At 47.9% G+C, this 14,878-nt stretch overlaps 1 protein-coding gene across 2 annotated transcripts in view; it reads right to left on the bottom strand.

Moving 5' to 3' along the window:
• Window positions 1-6,201, bottom strand: part of LOC1273406 (alpha-tocopherol transfer protein-like) — a 10,621-nt gene extending 4,420 nt beyond the window's left edge. The window contains exons 1-2 of one of the 2 annotated variants that reach the window (XM_312380.3): window positions 5,997-6,201; window positions 5,101-5,185 (exon numbers count right to left, since the gene is read on the bottom strand). In XM_312380.3, coding sequence (XP_312380.3) covers window positions 5,101-5,157 — 57 coding nt within the window. In that variant the 5' untranslated portion in view covers window positions 5,158-5,185; window positions 5,997-6,201. The remainder of the gene's footprint in view (window positions 1-5,100; window positions 5,186-5,996) is intronic. The other variant, XM_003436106.2, reaches the window with a different exon arrangement.
• Between the last annotated feature and the right edge of the window lie 8,677 nt (window positions 6,202-14,878).

Genomic DNA, 14,878 nt, shown 5'->3' on the forward strand with positions numbered 1-14,878 from the left:
ATGGGAGGACTTTTGCAACTTTTTGCTCTTGGAATGGACCTTCCAAAATTCGTTTTTTCTCGTTGTTGTTGGTGTGTTACATTATGCCTGTGGAACTTATGCAGTGGGGACGCAAAAAAGTGAAACAAAAAGACTAAATTATCATTAATGCTGTGTTATTTCTCATCATTTAGGCGGCCGAAGAATTGCGCCAGTGACGAAAAGAGACGGGGTATTTTTTTGTGGTGATGGTGGTGGTAGTGCCTGCTTGCTTGCTCTGTTTTGACTGGCTAACACAGCCGTCACATCCTTGGGACGTGTTTGCTCTCTGGTCTCAACGGTGCGTGTTTTTTCGCTTTATTTCAAGTTTCGAGCTGGTTGAAAGAAGGAAGAAGCATATAAACCCGTACTCACTGCACAGCGTCAGGGGCACGATGACGCAAACGAGGCGTTTGGGAAATAATTTCAAGCAAAGATTTATTCCACTCGGTCTGCCAGATAAACCGCGGGGAGGTTGGCTAACCGTGCAAGACGCCGGGGTCCAAGTCCACCATCACATCACCACCGTTGGTCGGGTTGGTTAATTTGAAGTTTTATTACTGTTTCATCATCCACCACGTAATGCTGGCTGATTGTTGGATGATCATGCTGAAGAGCTGGCCAGAGCAATGAGAAATAAATCTCCACTTCAGTGGCCGGCAGCAAGGGGTGAAAGTCGGGCTCGCCCCGTTCACGTATTGAACATTAGAAAGCTCCATCGTATGGCTGCAATGAAACCATCATCATCATCCAAATCGATAGCAGATGTTTTCGATTGAGTTTGCCCCGGAAATCGAACTGCATGAAGGCGTAGGAATTGCATCTTCTTCTTCTTCGCTCCGCTTCGTGTTTAATTAGAAACTATGGAAAAAGTATTGCGGGAACGTTTTGCTGTTTCTTTTTTGCTGCACTCTCTTTCTCGTCTGCCCCACACACACACTCACACACAGGCAATCGCAATTTACTCTTTAATTAACACCCCGCAGGAAATGGTTCTTTTAATTTTGCTCTCGGAGCCGGTACGGCACGGGCACTGCGCCGTTCAGCCATTTTAGATCCATTAGAGAAGCGTCGAAGATCTGCTGCTTCTGATCCGGTGAAGTGCAAAAATTAAGACCACATAATAACCTTGAAAACTTTTACCCGATACTACGCGGAACGAAAGGGCGTTCCAGGAGCTGTGCTAAGAAAAACGGGGGGTTTTGAGGTTGTGAAGCTGTTAAAGCTGTGGTCTCGTTGATAACCCGCTCGCAGGAAGTGAAGCGAGCGAGCATCATTCTACTATTTGCACTGAAAAGACCTCCCCGGAACCTGGGGAGGGGATGCTCAATGAATATTTGAAATTTTCATTTTAAAACAACGAGTTGGGTTGGGCAGTGGGATGGAGGAAGCAAAATCAAACAGCACACGAATGAATTCATGTTTGATTCATCCAGTGCAATACCGGGAAGGACGAGCCTCGATCCGCTCAGCCAGAATCTTCTCATTGCATAAATCTGACCCGAGCAGGCACGTCAGAGGGAACTGGACACAAAGCCGAGGACACACGGGGCAAAACGAAAACTGAACCCCATCGTCATCATCAAAAGGATGACAACTAGCTTTTTTCGAGCTGTAACTGAGCTACTGAGCGCTACTGTACTGGATTTTGTGTTTCCATCCTGCGTGGATGAGTTTTCCACGACCACACCAAAGGCGATAAGACGGACGTGGTAAGCCAAATAGGGGGAAGGCGCAAAAAGCACTTACCGTAATAGAACGGCCAAATAGATGAGGCTAGTAGGTAAAAAACCACGAGACTGCAAATCTGTGTGAGTAAGCTTGATAGAGCTTAAAATACACAAAGAGGGAGAGGCACTCTATTGCCTCAAACAGGAGGGAAAAAAAGAAAACAAACTAGAATGTCAGCGCACACGATGTACACGACCACGAAGACGAATGTAATGACGGCTTTCGTAATATTTTTACTTGCACTTTTGTGCTGTGGTCTAGCAGCGTAGCGCAGGCACAGACACCGGCGTGCCCATATGTTCGGCTCGGTACACTGCTGATGCCCGACCACGATAATGATGGCGATAGAAACCCTCCGAGCGGGGAGGGAGGGACACCATCGCCATCATTGAAGCACGGTGCAAAAGGCCTACGGTGAAAGTTATGCAACAGACATGTGAGGGCCTGTAGGCATGGCTTTTTTGCGCTCGAGAGGCTGCACGGTCCGAGCGGTGTGGTTGGGCACAGTATTGCGCTGTATTGCTTCGTTTGTTGTTCCGTTGGCATCTCGTTACCGTTCACCGAGAGTTTTAGTAAGCGAAAGTCAATTTCGAACAAACACACACACAGACAACAAACCCTCACATGTGCATGGAGACAACTTTTTTCGGGGGCCCTTAGCATAGGGCAGCCTCTTCTCTCGACCTCTGCGTTCTATTGCTTGGGTGCTTAATGGAGCTGTTGAGCGTTGGACACTTGATGACCCGGTTTGCTAACGAACGGCATACGCATACGGGAGAGCACAAAGCAGGGCCAAAAGACGCCCTGATGAAAGCCGTTGAAGTGGCCAGCCTGATGGTACTTCACCGTAGCTAACGCAACTGTCAACGATCGTACCGACGGCACGGCATGCCATTGATACTGAGGTTTTGTGTGCCGCACTGTACGATGCCGCCGGTTGCCCTTTGCCCGTTCACAGCCATTTGTGGCGAGGTGGATGAAAAGCGCTCCCCAAAAAGCTGTTTGAGCCGTATTAGCCGTAACATCACATTAATACGTGGCAATGATTGCAGGGTGTTTCGCTTACAAACTGTCGCAGGCTCGGAAGGAATTCCCGCAGCAGGGATGCAAGCATGAAGTTACGGAAAAGTCCAACTTTTCCCCGCCCAAAACTATACCGGCACTCAGCTGCAGGAGAGCGAGCAAAAAGAATAAGCTAAAAGTTAGAAAAAAAAACCGCCATTTAACATGACCACCAAAAATGGCCAACGCTTTCAAAAAGCCAACCCCAACCCAGTGTTCGCTGTAAACAAGTTCGCTAGAAGCAGGATGTTCGTATTTAAATTTATGATAGTTTGCAATTTCTCTGTCCCTTCTCATGGGACGCAGAGTTCGGTGTGAGTTTGGGTTGCAGCAACTATGGCTTGTGGGTGGAACCGGTACGGATCGATACAGTACCACCACCCCCCGCCGGCCCCACGCTCGTAGTCGTAGTTGGAAGTTATTTTGCTGCGTCCATTTCGGGGACTGCGGAAGACTGGTTATCTCCCACGCTACGGCTTGCCTCCAATGCTGTAGCTGTGAGCATGCCGGAGGAGGGTGTCGTTCCTCCCCAGTTTCGCTGGCCCTTGCGGTTTGAAGTGTTTGTGGCAAAAATTTCTTTTCCTGCGTTCGTTTGCCGTACTGGAGGAGGATTTATTGGCGTTGCAGTTGCGCCCAGCAGCAAACAAGAAGCTGAAGCGAAAAAGGTTCTGAAAGCTTACCAACAGAGCTCATCGCAAACTGCAATAACTCATGCGCTTTCGAATCGATTACCAATCCCAACGGCGCACAACTTTGCTGCTGAGTGTCAATTTGAAGAATCGACGTGAGTATGTGCTCTGGCACGGCGTGGAGCAGCACAGTTACGCACAGCTATATGGCGAAATATGGCAATCGAGAACAATTAGGCAAACCGCCCGGCCCCGTGCATTAGCGGCACGCTCGATTGTGCACGCTGGCAATCAATTATTCTGATTTCCGTTTTTGGAGCGAACGCCTCACGCCCAAACGAGCATCGCGGCGCTGCGAAATTTACAATTCGCATACGCGCATCAAGCGAGCGTGCACGCTCGAATGGGATAGCGATAGCGGGAAGCGATTAAGAACTGCAACGGGCGCAGCTGACCGTGAAATAAATCCACCATCGACTGGGAAGGAGTTGGCCGGGGAGGGGAGCTTTCGCGCACTGGTCAAATATTCATCCACCGGGAAGGGGAAGGAATTATCGGCCGACGAACAGGGAGCGAAAAGCGAGCAAGGGGGTGGTTAGAAATATATAATTCCAGCTATTCCAATAACACGCCACCGTTCGGTTCGCCGGGCCGATATTGGATGAAAATATGAAAGCTCGCGTTTCTCCCGACCGGAAAAATGACGGCCGTGGCGCAGCTCCACGTTTTCCTCGTTTTTGGGGGGTAGTGTGCTCGCGCTATGTTTCCGGTCGAGTTAATTGCGCTGCGCCTCTCTCTTTCGCTCTCTCGCAGTTAATCTCCCCGTGCTTCATTCGCTGACGCGTCCGATGCAGCAAAGAGGTCAGACGCGTTGGAGAAAACTCTAATCGGAATGGTTTTTTTTCTGCTGCTGTTGCTGCTTTTTCCGCATCCAAGCTCTTTCCATTATCACCTTACCTTTTCACACCGTTCCTCACAGTAGTGGGTGAAAGGCGCTGGGGTGGGGGGGGGGGGTGGGGGGGGGGGGCTGGGGTGAAACAAAAGAAAAACGCGCAGGAGAAAATGCCCGACCGCAAAAACCCCGAAGAAAGCTAAAATTGGGGCCACTTGTGAAGATGAACGCGTTTTGATCGTTTTGGGAGCGTGGCTCGCGCTCGCGGACGAATTTTGCCAAATTTTCCACACCCCGTTGGGTAGTTTTGGGCGAGACGAGAAGCAATCTAGTCCAAAGACCCCCACAACACCTGGACACTTAACGAGGGGGAAGGGATAAGAAGTAGCGTGAATAATGTTTAATTTCCCATCGTACGCCTAATAATCGGAGCCATTTCCGAGGTTAAAGGGATGTGTTACGTTTAACGATTAGTCTTAAGAAGCGTTTTTGTTTTTGTTTTTTTTGCAAGGTAGTTGCATGGGTAAGATACAAGAAGGTGTTAGCTAGGGGGTGTCTAAACTAAACACATAAAGGCTTTGGTTTTATGTTGGGCAGGAGAGTAGGTTTAAACATGGATTCCCGACATTGAGTGTTAAATTCTGGGAAGGACAGGCAAGCGTACGGATTACGGGTTTTTCTATACTAAAACACCTGGCAGGTTTGCTAGTGCGACCAATATTGTTAAAGCACATTAGGGCCACACCCTACCGGACCCGTCGAACATACCTTCCACTTCAGGTCTGTGGTGGAGAAATTGGTCTCCTTGTGCACGGTCGGTGGCATCTTTGCTACAATCTTTGCTCAGAGCGTGCTACCGTAACAGTAGCGAAATACGATGTTTGAGTGTGTGTGTGTGTGTGTGTGTGTGTGTGTGTGTGTGTGTGTGTTTGTGTGCATGAGAAGAGAGAATAATTAGGAAAGATTAGAAGAGACTAAATTTTGATGCTAGAATAGAGACGAATTTTCACTAGATAAAGGAAGGAAAATGGTAAAGAATTAAGAAAGGGTTTTGTGAGAAAGGCGCTGCAAAGACCTTTCATCTTCAGGGAGTTCATCTCCGGGAAGGAAGGCACAAGCACAGACCGGAAGGCACACCTTGGCAGTTCAGTCAGCCTATGCAGAGCTTTTCATCCGAAAAGCCACCAATTTGTCGCCCTCCTAGCCCTCCCCAACAGCTGTGGACAGTGAATTCCACGTGCAAAAGATCTTCCGGGGAGTCTGTTTTCAAGAACACGTATCACACTGTACCACGATCTGAGTACGATGTTGCAAGCACGCTGTAGTTTTGCACCGTTTTGCACAGTCACTGGTGGACAGGTACACTCCGAACAAAGATGATTGATTTCGTAAGCAACCCCTCTCCCCTTGGCAGAGCGGAGTGGGACTTTTCGCAATCGCTAACCGGTTTTAGGGGTAGGTACACAGAACTGCTTAGTTGCACTGATTTCCCGGGATTTCTTTACCGCTTGCTGCCTACTAACGGTGAGCGGAGACTTGTGTTGTGTAACGACATTACAAAAAAAAACTGGAAAAACTGTTCACACTATGGCGGCTGGAAACGACGAGGATCACTCGCGATCGGGTTTTGGAGCGTGTTAAGGCTACTGCCGGTTGGTGCATACCTTGAAGGGTTTTGGTACGGCTGGTACTACTAACAACGAGATGGGAATCACGAACACGACGGTTCACACTCTTTGGTACGGTGACTGCTGCTGCAGGAAGTGGGGGGGAGAGATCTGTGTGGTTTTGGGCTGGTTTGCTTCTGCTCGCACTGTGTGCACTGCTGAACCGCTGGAACCGAACTGAACGATGCTCTTCGGTGTGCCGGGAGGTAATATTTAAAGAACCGCACACACTACCGTAACTCTGGCTCCAATACAGACGCACCGCGGCTGCATTAAGCGGTGGGGGGGCGAGGGTTTTAGTGCGATCTTCGGCCTGGCGAAGAGATCACGCGCAGCAACGTATACGGACACAGTGTGCGCGCACACACACGCACCTGCATAAACCCTCAGTGGGGAGAAAGAAAGAAAGAGAAAGAGAGAGAGAAAGAGAGAAGCAAAGAAATGGACGCACGATTTCGCGTTTCTGGGTTTGCGTTTCCATTTTCTTCCAACGGTGCGGTTGGTGCGGTGTTTGCTGTTATCAAGGGGTTAGGGTAGGGGGTTGTGTGGGTAATGCGCGAAAAATGCATGAAGACGCAACCAAGCAGCGCACGCCCCGGCGTGAATCATCGGCCGGTGTGCTGGTACATTAGCTGGTGTTTAGCACTCGACACGGCCACCAACACGCACACAAACCAGCCCGATTGAGCGGCAGTGACCCAACCAAATCGACCCCCGCGCATAAATGCATAAGACGCCCGAAGAGGGGGTGAGTAGCTTGGAGGGGGGGGGGTTGCTTGACACGCGCCACCCTTGTAGTTGTGGCCGGGGTGGCGCCCTGCCCGAAAGGGAATCACCCGAAAGGGTCGAGGCGCCTCACGCACCGACACGCGATCGGTCCCTTGCGCAGCGCAAGGCGTGTGGACTGGCAGGCGTTGGGCTAGTGGGTGCAAAATAGTTTTGTCATCGGAAAAGGGCAACAAGGGAAGGGGAGGATGGGCAAAGGGCTGGAAAAAAGGATGTTTCTAAATATTGGCAAGGTGCGGCCGAGGTACACGCGTGCCTGTGCGTGGATTGCGTACACGCTGCGCGGTTGCGGAATTTGAAAACACATACCCCCCCGTAGGCCGCAGTGGTGTTTTTCTTTGTTTGTTGCTCGAACGGGCGTATGTGCTTTTGGGCTACCTATTTCCTTCAGCGCTATCGGGACAGCAGGTTGAGCGTTATTATCGATGTAATGTCCTGTTTGTCGGGAGGGGTTTGCACGGCCCAGGCCTATCGGCAAGTGTTACCGTAGGCTAGGCGAATTGTACTTGTGCAAGTTGTTTATTGGATTAGGGTAAGCGTAGTTGTGACAATTTTTTTGAAATAATTTAAGGGCAAAGTTTGGCTCGAATTCCGGTAAAATACTTTCATGGTTAAGGGTAGATAACAAAAATTAGTATTAATTGCGTTGAGGAAGAATAACGAAGCTGATTCAAGCGTTTGGAGCACAGTTAGAGTGCTTGTATGCCACATGGGACCAGTCATCATCATGAGAAAGTATGCTCATTGTTGGATACGCTCCTAAACTTAACCAAATGCATACTCCGAAGTTATTTCCAACACACAAATTGCATGTTTTGGAGGACATTCAGGCCTATTATATTTTGTTCCCGTGTTATTTTGACATCAAGTTGATGATCTTTTTTAGTTGGTTTGTGTGCACGTCCAAACTTCACTATGGAGAGCATTTTCTCGATCATTTTCTCATAATCTAAAACTCAATTAAGTTTCATCCGAATGCTATAGTACTTTTTTCTACGGTTTTCCTATGTTCATCAACTACAGGGAGACCGTACGGGTGGAAATGTACTGAGCAAGGATCAGTAAGTGAGTCGGTGATTGAAATTAAATTATTAAAGAATTAATCGAAAGACAGAATGATCGAATTAAAGAACGGATTTAACTCAGCAAGAAGAGTTTCAATGCATCTCTTTATTATTTACTCTATTTTAATGATTATTTTTTTGGAATTGCATTCACACTGAATAAATTTCTAACTGACTCACTGAATAATTTTAACTCGAAACGAGTGTGTATCTAAACTTCCCAGAAAGTAAATGAGTTAAATTCGAAAATAATTAATCATTGGAGAGTGTACGAGTTGAATCGTAATGGAGTGTTAAAAGGATTTTTGTCAAACTTTTGTCATGAAAAAGAGACAGTAAAGATTCTAATCTCGTTAGCCACTCTTTTAATCTTTAAATATTTGAAAATAATAAGTGTTCTTATCGTTAGTGGGGTTTGATCCAGTGCTAACCTTGTGACTAGTACACTCAGTCTCTGCTCAAGTTACGTGTGTAACGTGTTTCGAAGATATAAGCGTTACTTGCCCTTCGTGATTCTTTTTTCAAATTCGTTTTAATAAATTAGAAACTTTGACTGCAGCATCTTTAGATGCTATAATAATCATAAATTAGGACTTTTGCAAAATCATGTTTACCAAGCGCTGTCCAATTTGGTAAACCACGCATCACTGAACCTGATCCGTCGAGGGTTTATTGAGTAAAATTTGCTAAACAAATTGTCTTTTCTAAACCGCAAGTACAAACTGCTAAAAAAAAGAAATAAAAAACTAGTTGTGATTAGGTGTTAGAAAGACGCCGCCAAACAAGGGACCGGAGAAATTGGGAAATTGCAATCATCAACCATTGTCATTCCGTTCAGCTATTTGCACCGGTCCACCGATTTCGTTCACAGCAATTTAAGTGCTAGAACCACCTTGTTAGTGTGCCCACAGCTAGAAGCTAGAATAAGTTCGGTGAAGCAAGCAGCAGTCGGCAATAATGTGCTTTTCTTCCTTTCCTTCACGACCAAATTCGACACTTCATTCACCGGGCGGAAAAGCGGGACCTGAGAACTGGCCAGTGTGAATGTACTGCAATTAAGCACCGTATTCCACACTCGCCAGAGTTCATTAAAACGGCAGTGTGTCGCCCACTCGTGACGGAGGAAAAAGAAGCAAAAAATGGAACCAACGGTAAGCCATCGGGACGCATCGGGTGGGAGATAAAACTTTTCCTGTCCCGGAGTGCCGCAGTGCATCGCGGAAAATGACACAGGCACGGCAGAGCAGCACCAGCAACAAAGTGAAAAGCCAAAGAAAAGAGAAAAAAAAGCCGTAGCAAAAGCGACGAAACTGCAGGCGTGTGAGTGTGCGTTTGATAGAAATTTAATTGTTTTCGTTCGGCCGATGGATGTCGTCCGCTTTCGCCTTGCTCGTCGGCAGGCGCGTGTGCTCCCGCGCCCGCGAATCGCGGAATCATATACGCCAATGATTAATTAATGCGGCCCGGGTTGGTGATAAAGTTTGCTCGTGACCCGTGAAGCGCACCGTGCACGGTGTGTGCTACAAGTTGTGCGTTTCGAGTCGCTCAGCTCACGCCTTTTGCCGCTGATATAAGCCATGAGAGGGGGGGGGGGGGGGGAGGCGATCCTTTGTATCAGTCGGTTGGCCCTTGAACGGTGAAACACTGCCATAGGCTCACGTTGCTATGCGTATGCAGCTTGCGGAGCCGTAACACGCTCAACACACGGTCTTTATCAAATTTTATTCAACGCAAGCCCATGTACGCGTGAGGTTTTTCGTGCGTTTTCGCAACTGAGGAATGAATTTTTCACCGCCTGCGGTTAGCCGAGGTGGTGAGCGGGGTGTGTATTGCAAATTTCCAACCCAAAAGTCTAGTCTGGTCTGTTGCTATCAGCAGATTTACACACCTCTAGCACTCGAATGGCTGCCAGCGTGCAGTGGATTGGCAACGAGCTGAGATTGGGCTACGTTACGGTGATTTTTCCATGTCCAACTTCATGACTCATCGCAGCAGCAGCAGCATCTCGAACCATCTTGACCTGATGAATCATTCAAGAGCAGCTGCAGCTGTTGCGGTACGGAAAATCGGTGGCCTAAGTGTGTGCAGCGGTCGCAGCCGCGGTTTTCGTAATAACGGAGTTTCTATCGCATAAAATTAAAATCGAATAAAACACGTGCCGGAGTTGCTTCCCCATTGCCAGGGCGGGGTGGGTAGGGAAAGACGGTGGCCGAAAAATACAGCTCTACACTGAATTGCACTTTCATTTTTATCGGCAGTAAGACTATTTTCTCTCCCAAAAAGCGTTGAAGCAGGTGGCGTAAAAGGTTAATGGTTTAATAGCCTCAAAATGCTCGCTCGTCTGCTTTATAACGGCTTGATAAGCTCAATTTGCTAGGCTGACGACGTGTGCAGTACAAAAAGGTAGATAAAGTTAGGTAGCTTTCCTAAGCATTGCCAATAAATCTGTAGGATGTGCAAACAGAAGTAATTAACTATTGATTTGCCCTTTTATTATTATAAAGAAAATTAATTCTCACAATTACGCCTGAAGTTATGCAATGATGTAACTTTGGTTCGCTAATAACGCGTGCATTTTGACACATTTTACGTGTGTGGAATGGAAACCGGAGCTGCTAAAGTGAACTTTTGTTCTTTACATTGTACGACATCACTTGTTGGTTCACCAGTTAGCTCCCAGCTTCTCCAACATTCGTTACTTGTGCAATTTATCGACAGAATTTCTCTCTATACCATTTGTCAAAAAGAAAAAAAAACGAGTCTCTCTTTCTCGATCCCACAAAAAGTAACACATTAATGGTAAAATAAAAGCTAGGAAGCGTTTGAGGTGGCAGCATCTCCTTTCGCCTGCCGCTCCAAACAAGCAAACCGACCATCCATTACAACACCACTAAGTGCAGATGTAACACCCACAATCGCATCTCGAACGATCAATCAATTTCACTCCCGTGCGGTCCGATTGCCGGCGCCATTTCGCGAAACAAGCCACTCCGTCGGTCGGACTCCGAGCCCGTCATTATTGATTAGCCGATGTTTCGGAACATGTAGATGCAAGCACACACACACACATACATCTTGAAGATGCCTAATTGCGGCCATCTCACGAGAAGGAAGCGGAAACGTGCGTGCAATCCTTCGGAATCGGTACCAAATCGGTACCGGCGGTGGAGTGATTGAACTTTTCCGAATGCAGATTGTGGCCCGGGGGGTGTTTGCCGTTGTTACGGGGCTTGGGAATTGAATGGCCCACACGGAAGCATACAAAAAGAAACAGCCACACACACACGCGCACCGATACCGATCTATCATCGTACGAGGGGGCAGTTTTTGCCGGTAAAGTGATTTCAATGGTGAAAGTGACCCGACGCAGTTTGAACTTTGCCCGCCTTCGTGGGTGGAGAGCATAGAAAAAGGGAAAACGGTACACTGGAGTGGGGTTTTCCACCGAAAAGGAATACACAAACGCTTAGTTTTGGAATAAAATAAAGTCAGCAAAGCGCATAAGCAATGCACTGGTTTCGGATGAGTGTAAATCATCAGTGTCATAAATAAAACACACGAACGGCATGTTTACTGACAGTGGTGCGCCGTCTCGGAAGGGTCCGCCAAATTACAAGCGCGTGGAAATGGGTGTCATGTGATGTGGCGGAAGGTCTATGGCTGGTTTAATCCTGCATCGCTCGGTGGCTGCTGGCTTGCTATCGTGCTGGCGCTATCAAACGAAAGCGCCGGCCCAATAATGATGAGCCCGCTGCCCGGCGTTGCGGTGGATTTTCGTGCCTGTTCAGCATTTGATTTTCAATTTCATCAACCGCTCTCCCACACAGCACCCCCTCGGTCCTCCTGCACACCCACCCCAGCAGTCACGCAACGGACCGGAATTCGTTATTATTATTTGCCCCTTGTGTGCATCGATTGGTAATTACGGCTGAAAGCTTTATGCTGGCTGTACGCTATCAATTAAAATTCCAGTATCATTTTCAACCCGATCCGATCCCCACGCGCGTGTGTGTGTGTGCCGTATTTTTGCCTGCACTCCCTGCGCCTGTCTGCGCTTGCATGCACACTTCCCCCCCGGCCAACCCCATCTCATCTGACTGCGTGTACGCGTTTTATTACATTTATTTGCAGCCGTTTTTGATTCAGCTGGTCCGAAAAACTGTTCGCTGCTTTCTTTTTCACCTTCGTTTCACTCAGCTTTTGACACCCGTCCGTGTCTAGGCGGCTTCATTCCTTGCATTTGTTGCTTTGTGCCTCCAGTTTTCCAGCTCGATCACGCTCAAACGCCATCAGTGGTCGCTTGGGTCTGGCAGGGCTGGCAAGGGCGGCCGGATTTGTCACGGGTGCTTTACTTTAGCGAGCCTCTCGCGTGTGCCGGGTTTGGCGGTTCCTCGGGCACGCCGGTTTATGATCCCCAGTTATTAACGAATCAGGGATTAACCTCTGGCGCAGGCTGGGCTGAGCGCTACCGGGTGATAATTACTCGGGCGAAAGGAATCGGTGATTATGTGCGAAATTGGCTGCCGACAGCGCCGACCGAGGTGAGTTTGCGTTTGATTGGAGTTTGTAATGGAGCACCGTTCTGCTTTGGCAGTGATATTTGATTACTTTTTGATGTTATTGATTTTTGAACATAAAACGAACGGTTTTTCGTACCCCGTTTTGATGCATCGTGGTAATTGGAGCAATGGACAGGTTGCAAAAATCCGTTCAATTATTTAGATGTACGATCTTTTGCGCCTTGCAGTATTCTGAGCTGCATTTCATTTCACTGGAATCAATACAATAGATGGTTTATTCATCAAAGTCTTATTATTTATTACAGGATGCTTATTGATTTGTTGAAAAAGAGTAGGAGAAAGCGTCGCAATAACAGTGTGTTAGTACTGCAGATTGCAGATTTTGTATTTGCCGAGCTTTTACAAATATGCAAAGGTAGTAACGTCATAATTTGAATCAAAAAATATTGAAAAAAAACCTTAAAGTTAAACTTTAAAGGTCACAGAAGCATCGGTAAAACAGAATGTTCCTGATGTTACTTTATGATCCTTTTGCCGATAAAGGAATCTTTAGTTCTCTGCAACCTTTAGAAATGATTCTCAGTAGAGCAATCGATTCACGTTCTTGCGAAACCCTCTGGACTGTGATAGCCCGCCGAGCAGACAGCACTCTAACCCTCCTGGCCCTCTCGCACACAATCCCCTAGCGAGAGCGAAACCGAACGCAAGGCACTGCTGCTGCTGCTGCTGCGAAGGTCACGGCGCGTTGAAACATCTTTGCGCAAAACCGAGCACACACCGGCTCGTTCGAAGTATTGGCCCGACCGACGCTTGGGCGTAGTAGATCTCGCGAAAAATAGAACCGTGATGCGTAACGGAAGCGCTATCATGAACCCCACCACCACCCAGGGTAGGGTTGTGTGGTTTGCATTTCCGAACCCAAGGTGCAATAAAGGCTACGCTCGTAATGGTAATGTAAGACGTAAGACGCATTAACAAAACAAAAAAAACGGAAAAAGGAAAAAGAAAATGGTGCAACGGAGCAACCAGCACGAAACAGAAACAGGGCATTGCGGCAAAGTTATCATTTCCGATGAGTGTGTGTGTGTGTGTATGTGTGTATTGCAAGGTGCATTACAGGTCGATCGCAATGCATGCCCGCCCTTCAGGAAGTGCTGCTACACATGCGGGCGTTGCGGCGCGTTATGCTGTTGATGAAAGCAGGTGGCAATAATAATCGTAATTTTAACACGGTGGCAGCATTAAAAATCCAATAACAATAGCGCACCATTCGTGCACCATTTTCTGCACGGTTGTGACTTTTGCTTCCTTCCTGATTTGGATTTCTTGCTGCAGCACCGAAAATGGCACCGAAGAGACACATTTTTCTCCCCGCCGTAGAGACAGTTGGACGGCTTGGTTGAGATGATTTATTATTTGCACTTCCCGGCGTGCACGTTCCGTTGCTCTTCCGCATCCTCTTGCACCGCCTGCTAACGAGATAATTATACCCCGATACTGGAACATTGGTTACGGTCTGGCGCGATCGCACCTTAAACGACTCCGTACCGCCGTGGGTCTGTTTTACTCGCGCGCACGTGTATGTGTGTGTGTTGGTACGTGCATGCGTGCCCATGTTGATGATGATGCGTGGCCACGATGGCCAAACAGCTGTGCAGCTTCCCTTCTGCGAAGCAAACTCCAATCCGCAGGCCATCCGAAAAGCATAAAACCTTAGACGAATCAAATCAGTAAGACTGTTCGGCTGGTGGCTGGTGGGTAGCGTTTCTTCCAAGCATGAACAGCTTCCTACCACGGTGATACCGTGCCGTGCGTTATGGTTCGACGTTCGGCCGGCACTCCTGATATAACACATGTTTATGATTTGTTCATTATTCGTGCGCGGTGGCGCCGAAGCCACGGAGAAGCCACGGGTTTCATGCATGCAAAGAAAGGTTTGTTTGTCCGCGTGTGGCCCCGTGTGCGGCAGGAAACAAAATCGCCCAATCGACTAACTGTAGCCGCTCGGTCACGCGGGGTGAGCTGACGCAATCGGTGCGAGAAGGCAAAGACGGAGGCGGTACGGGTGGGCTTAAGTTTTACGTCATTTGGACAGTTTTGCCAGCGTGTGTGCGGTGAGCGCAGGCAAGCCTTTGTTCCTCTTAACAGGGCGTTTTTTTTTTGTTTCCATTTCCCGATCAAACGCTTTTCCTACTCGGTTTGGGGGGAGGATTAGTTTTCCATCGGTAGGTGCCTGCCTAGCGGCTGGGAGCTGCGGCTGAGAGTGTGGTGGTAGAATAATTGCGATCGATAAAACAGTTATTTCGGGCTGGTGGTTCGCAGTAAGCTACGCCTGCCAAAAACCTGCGCTACGAGAATAGAATTCGTTCGCAGAATTGTCGGTGAAATAGTGTAGGAGGAAGTTAGTATGCGATGAATTTATATCTTTATTGTGATCCGATTATTCGATTAGCTGGATTACACGCTACGCAATCAATCGCCTTTTTTGCTAGAAGCAAGAAAAGGTTAA

The sequence above is a fragment of the Anopheles gambiae genome, chromosome 2 (genome assembly GCF_943734735.2).
Source record: "Anopheles gambiae chromosome 2, idAnoGambNW_F1_1, whole genome shotgun sequence".
Classification (NCBI taxonomy): Eukaryota; Metazoa; Arthropoda; class Insecta; order Diptera; family Culicidae; genus Anopheles; species Anopheles gambiae.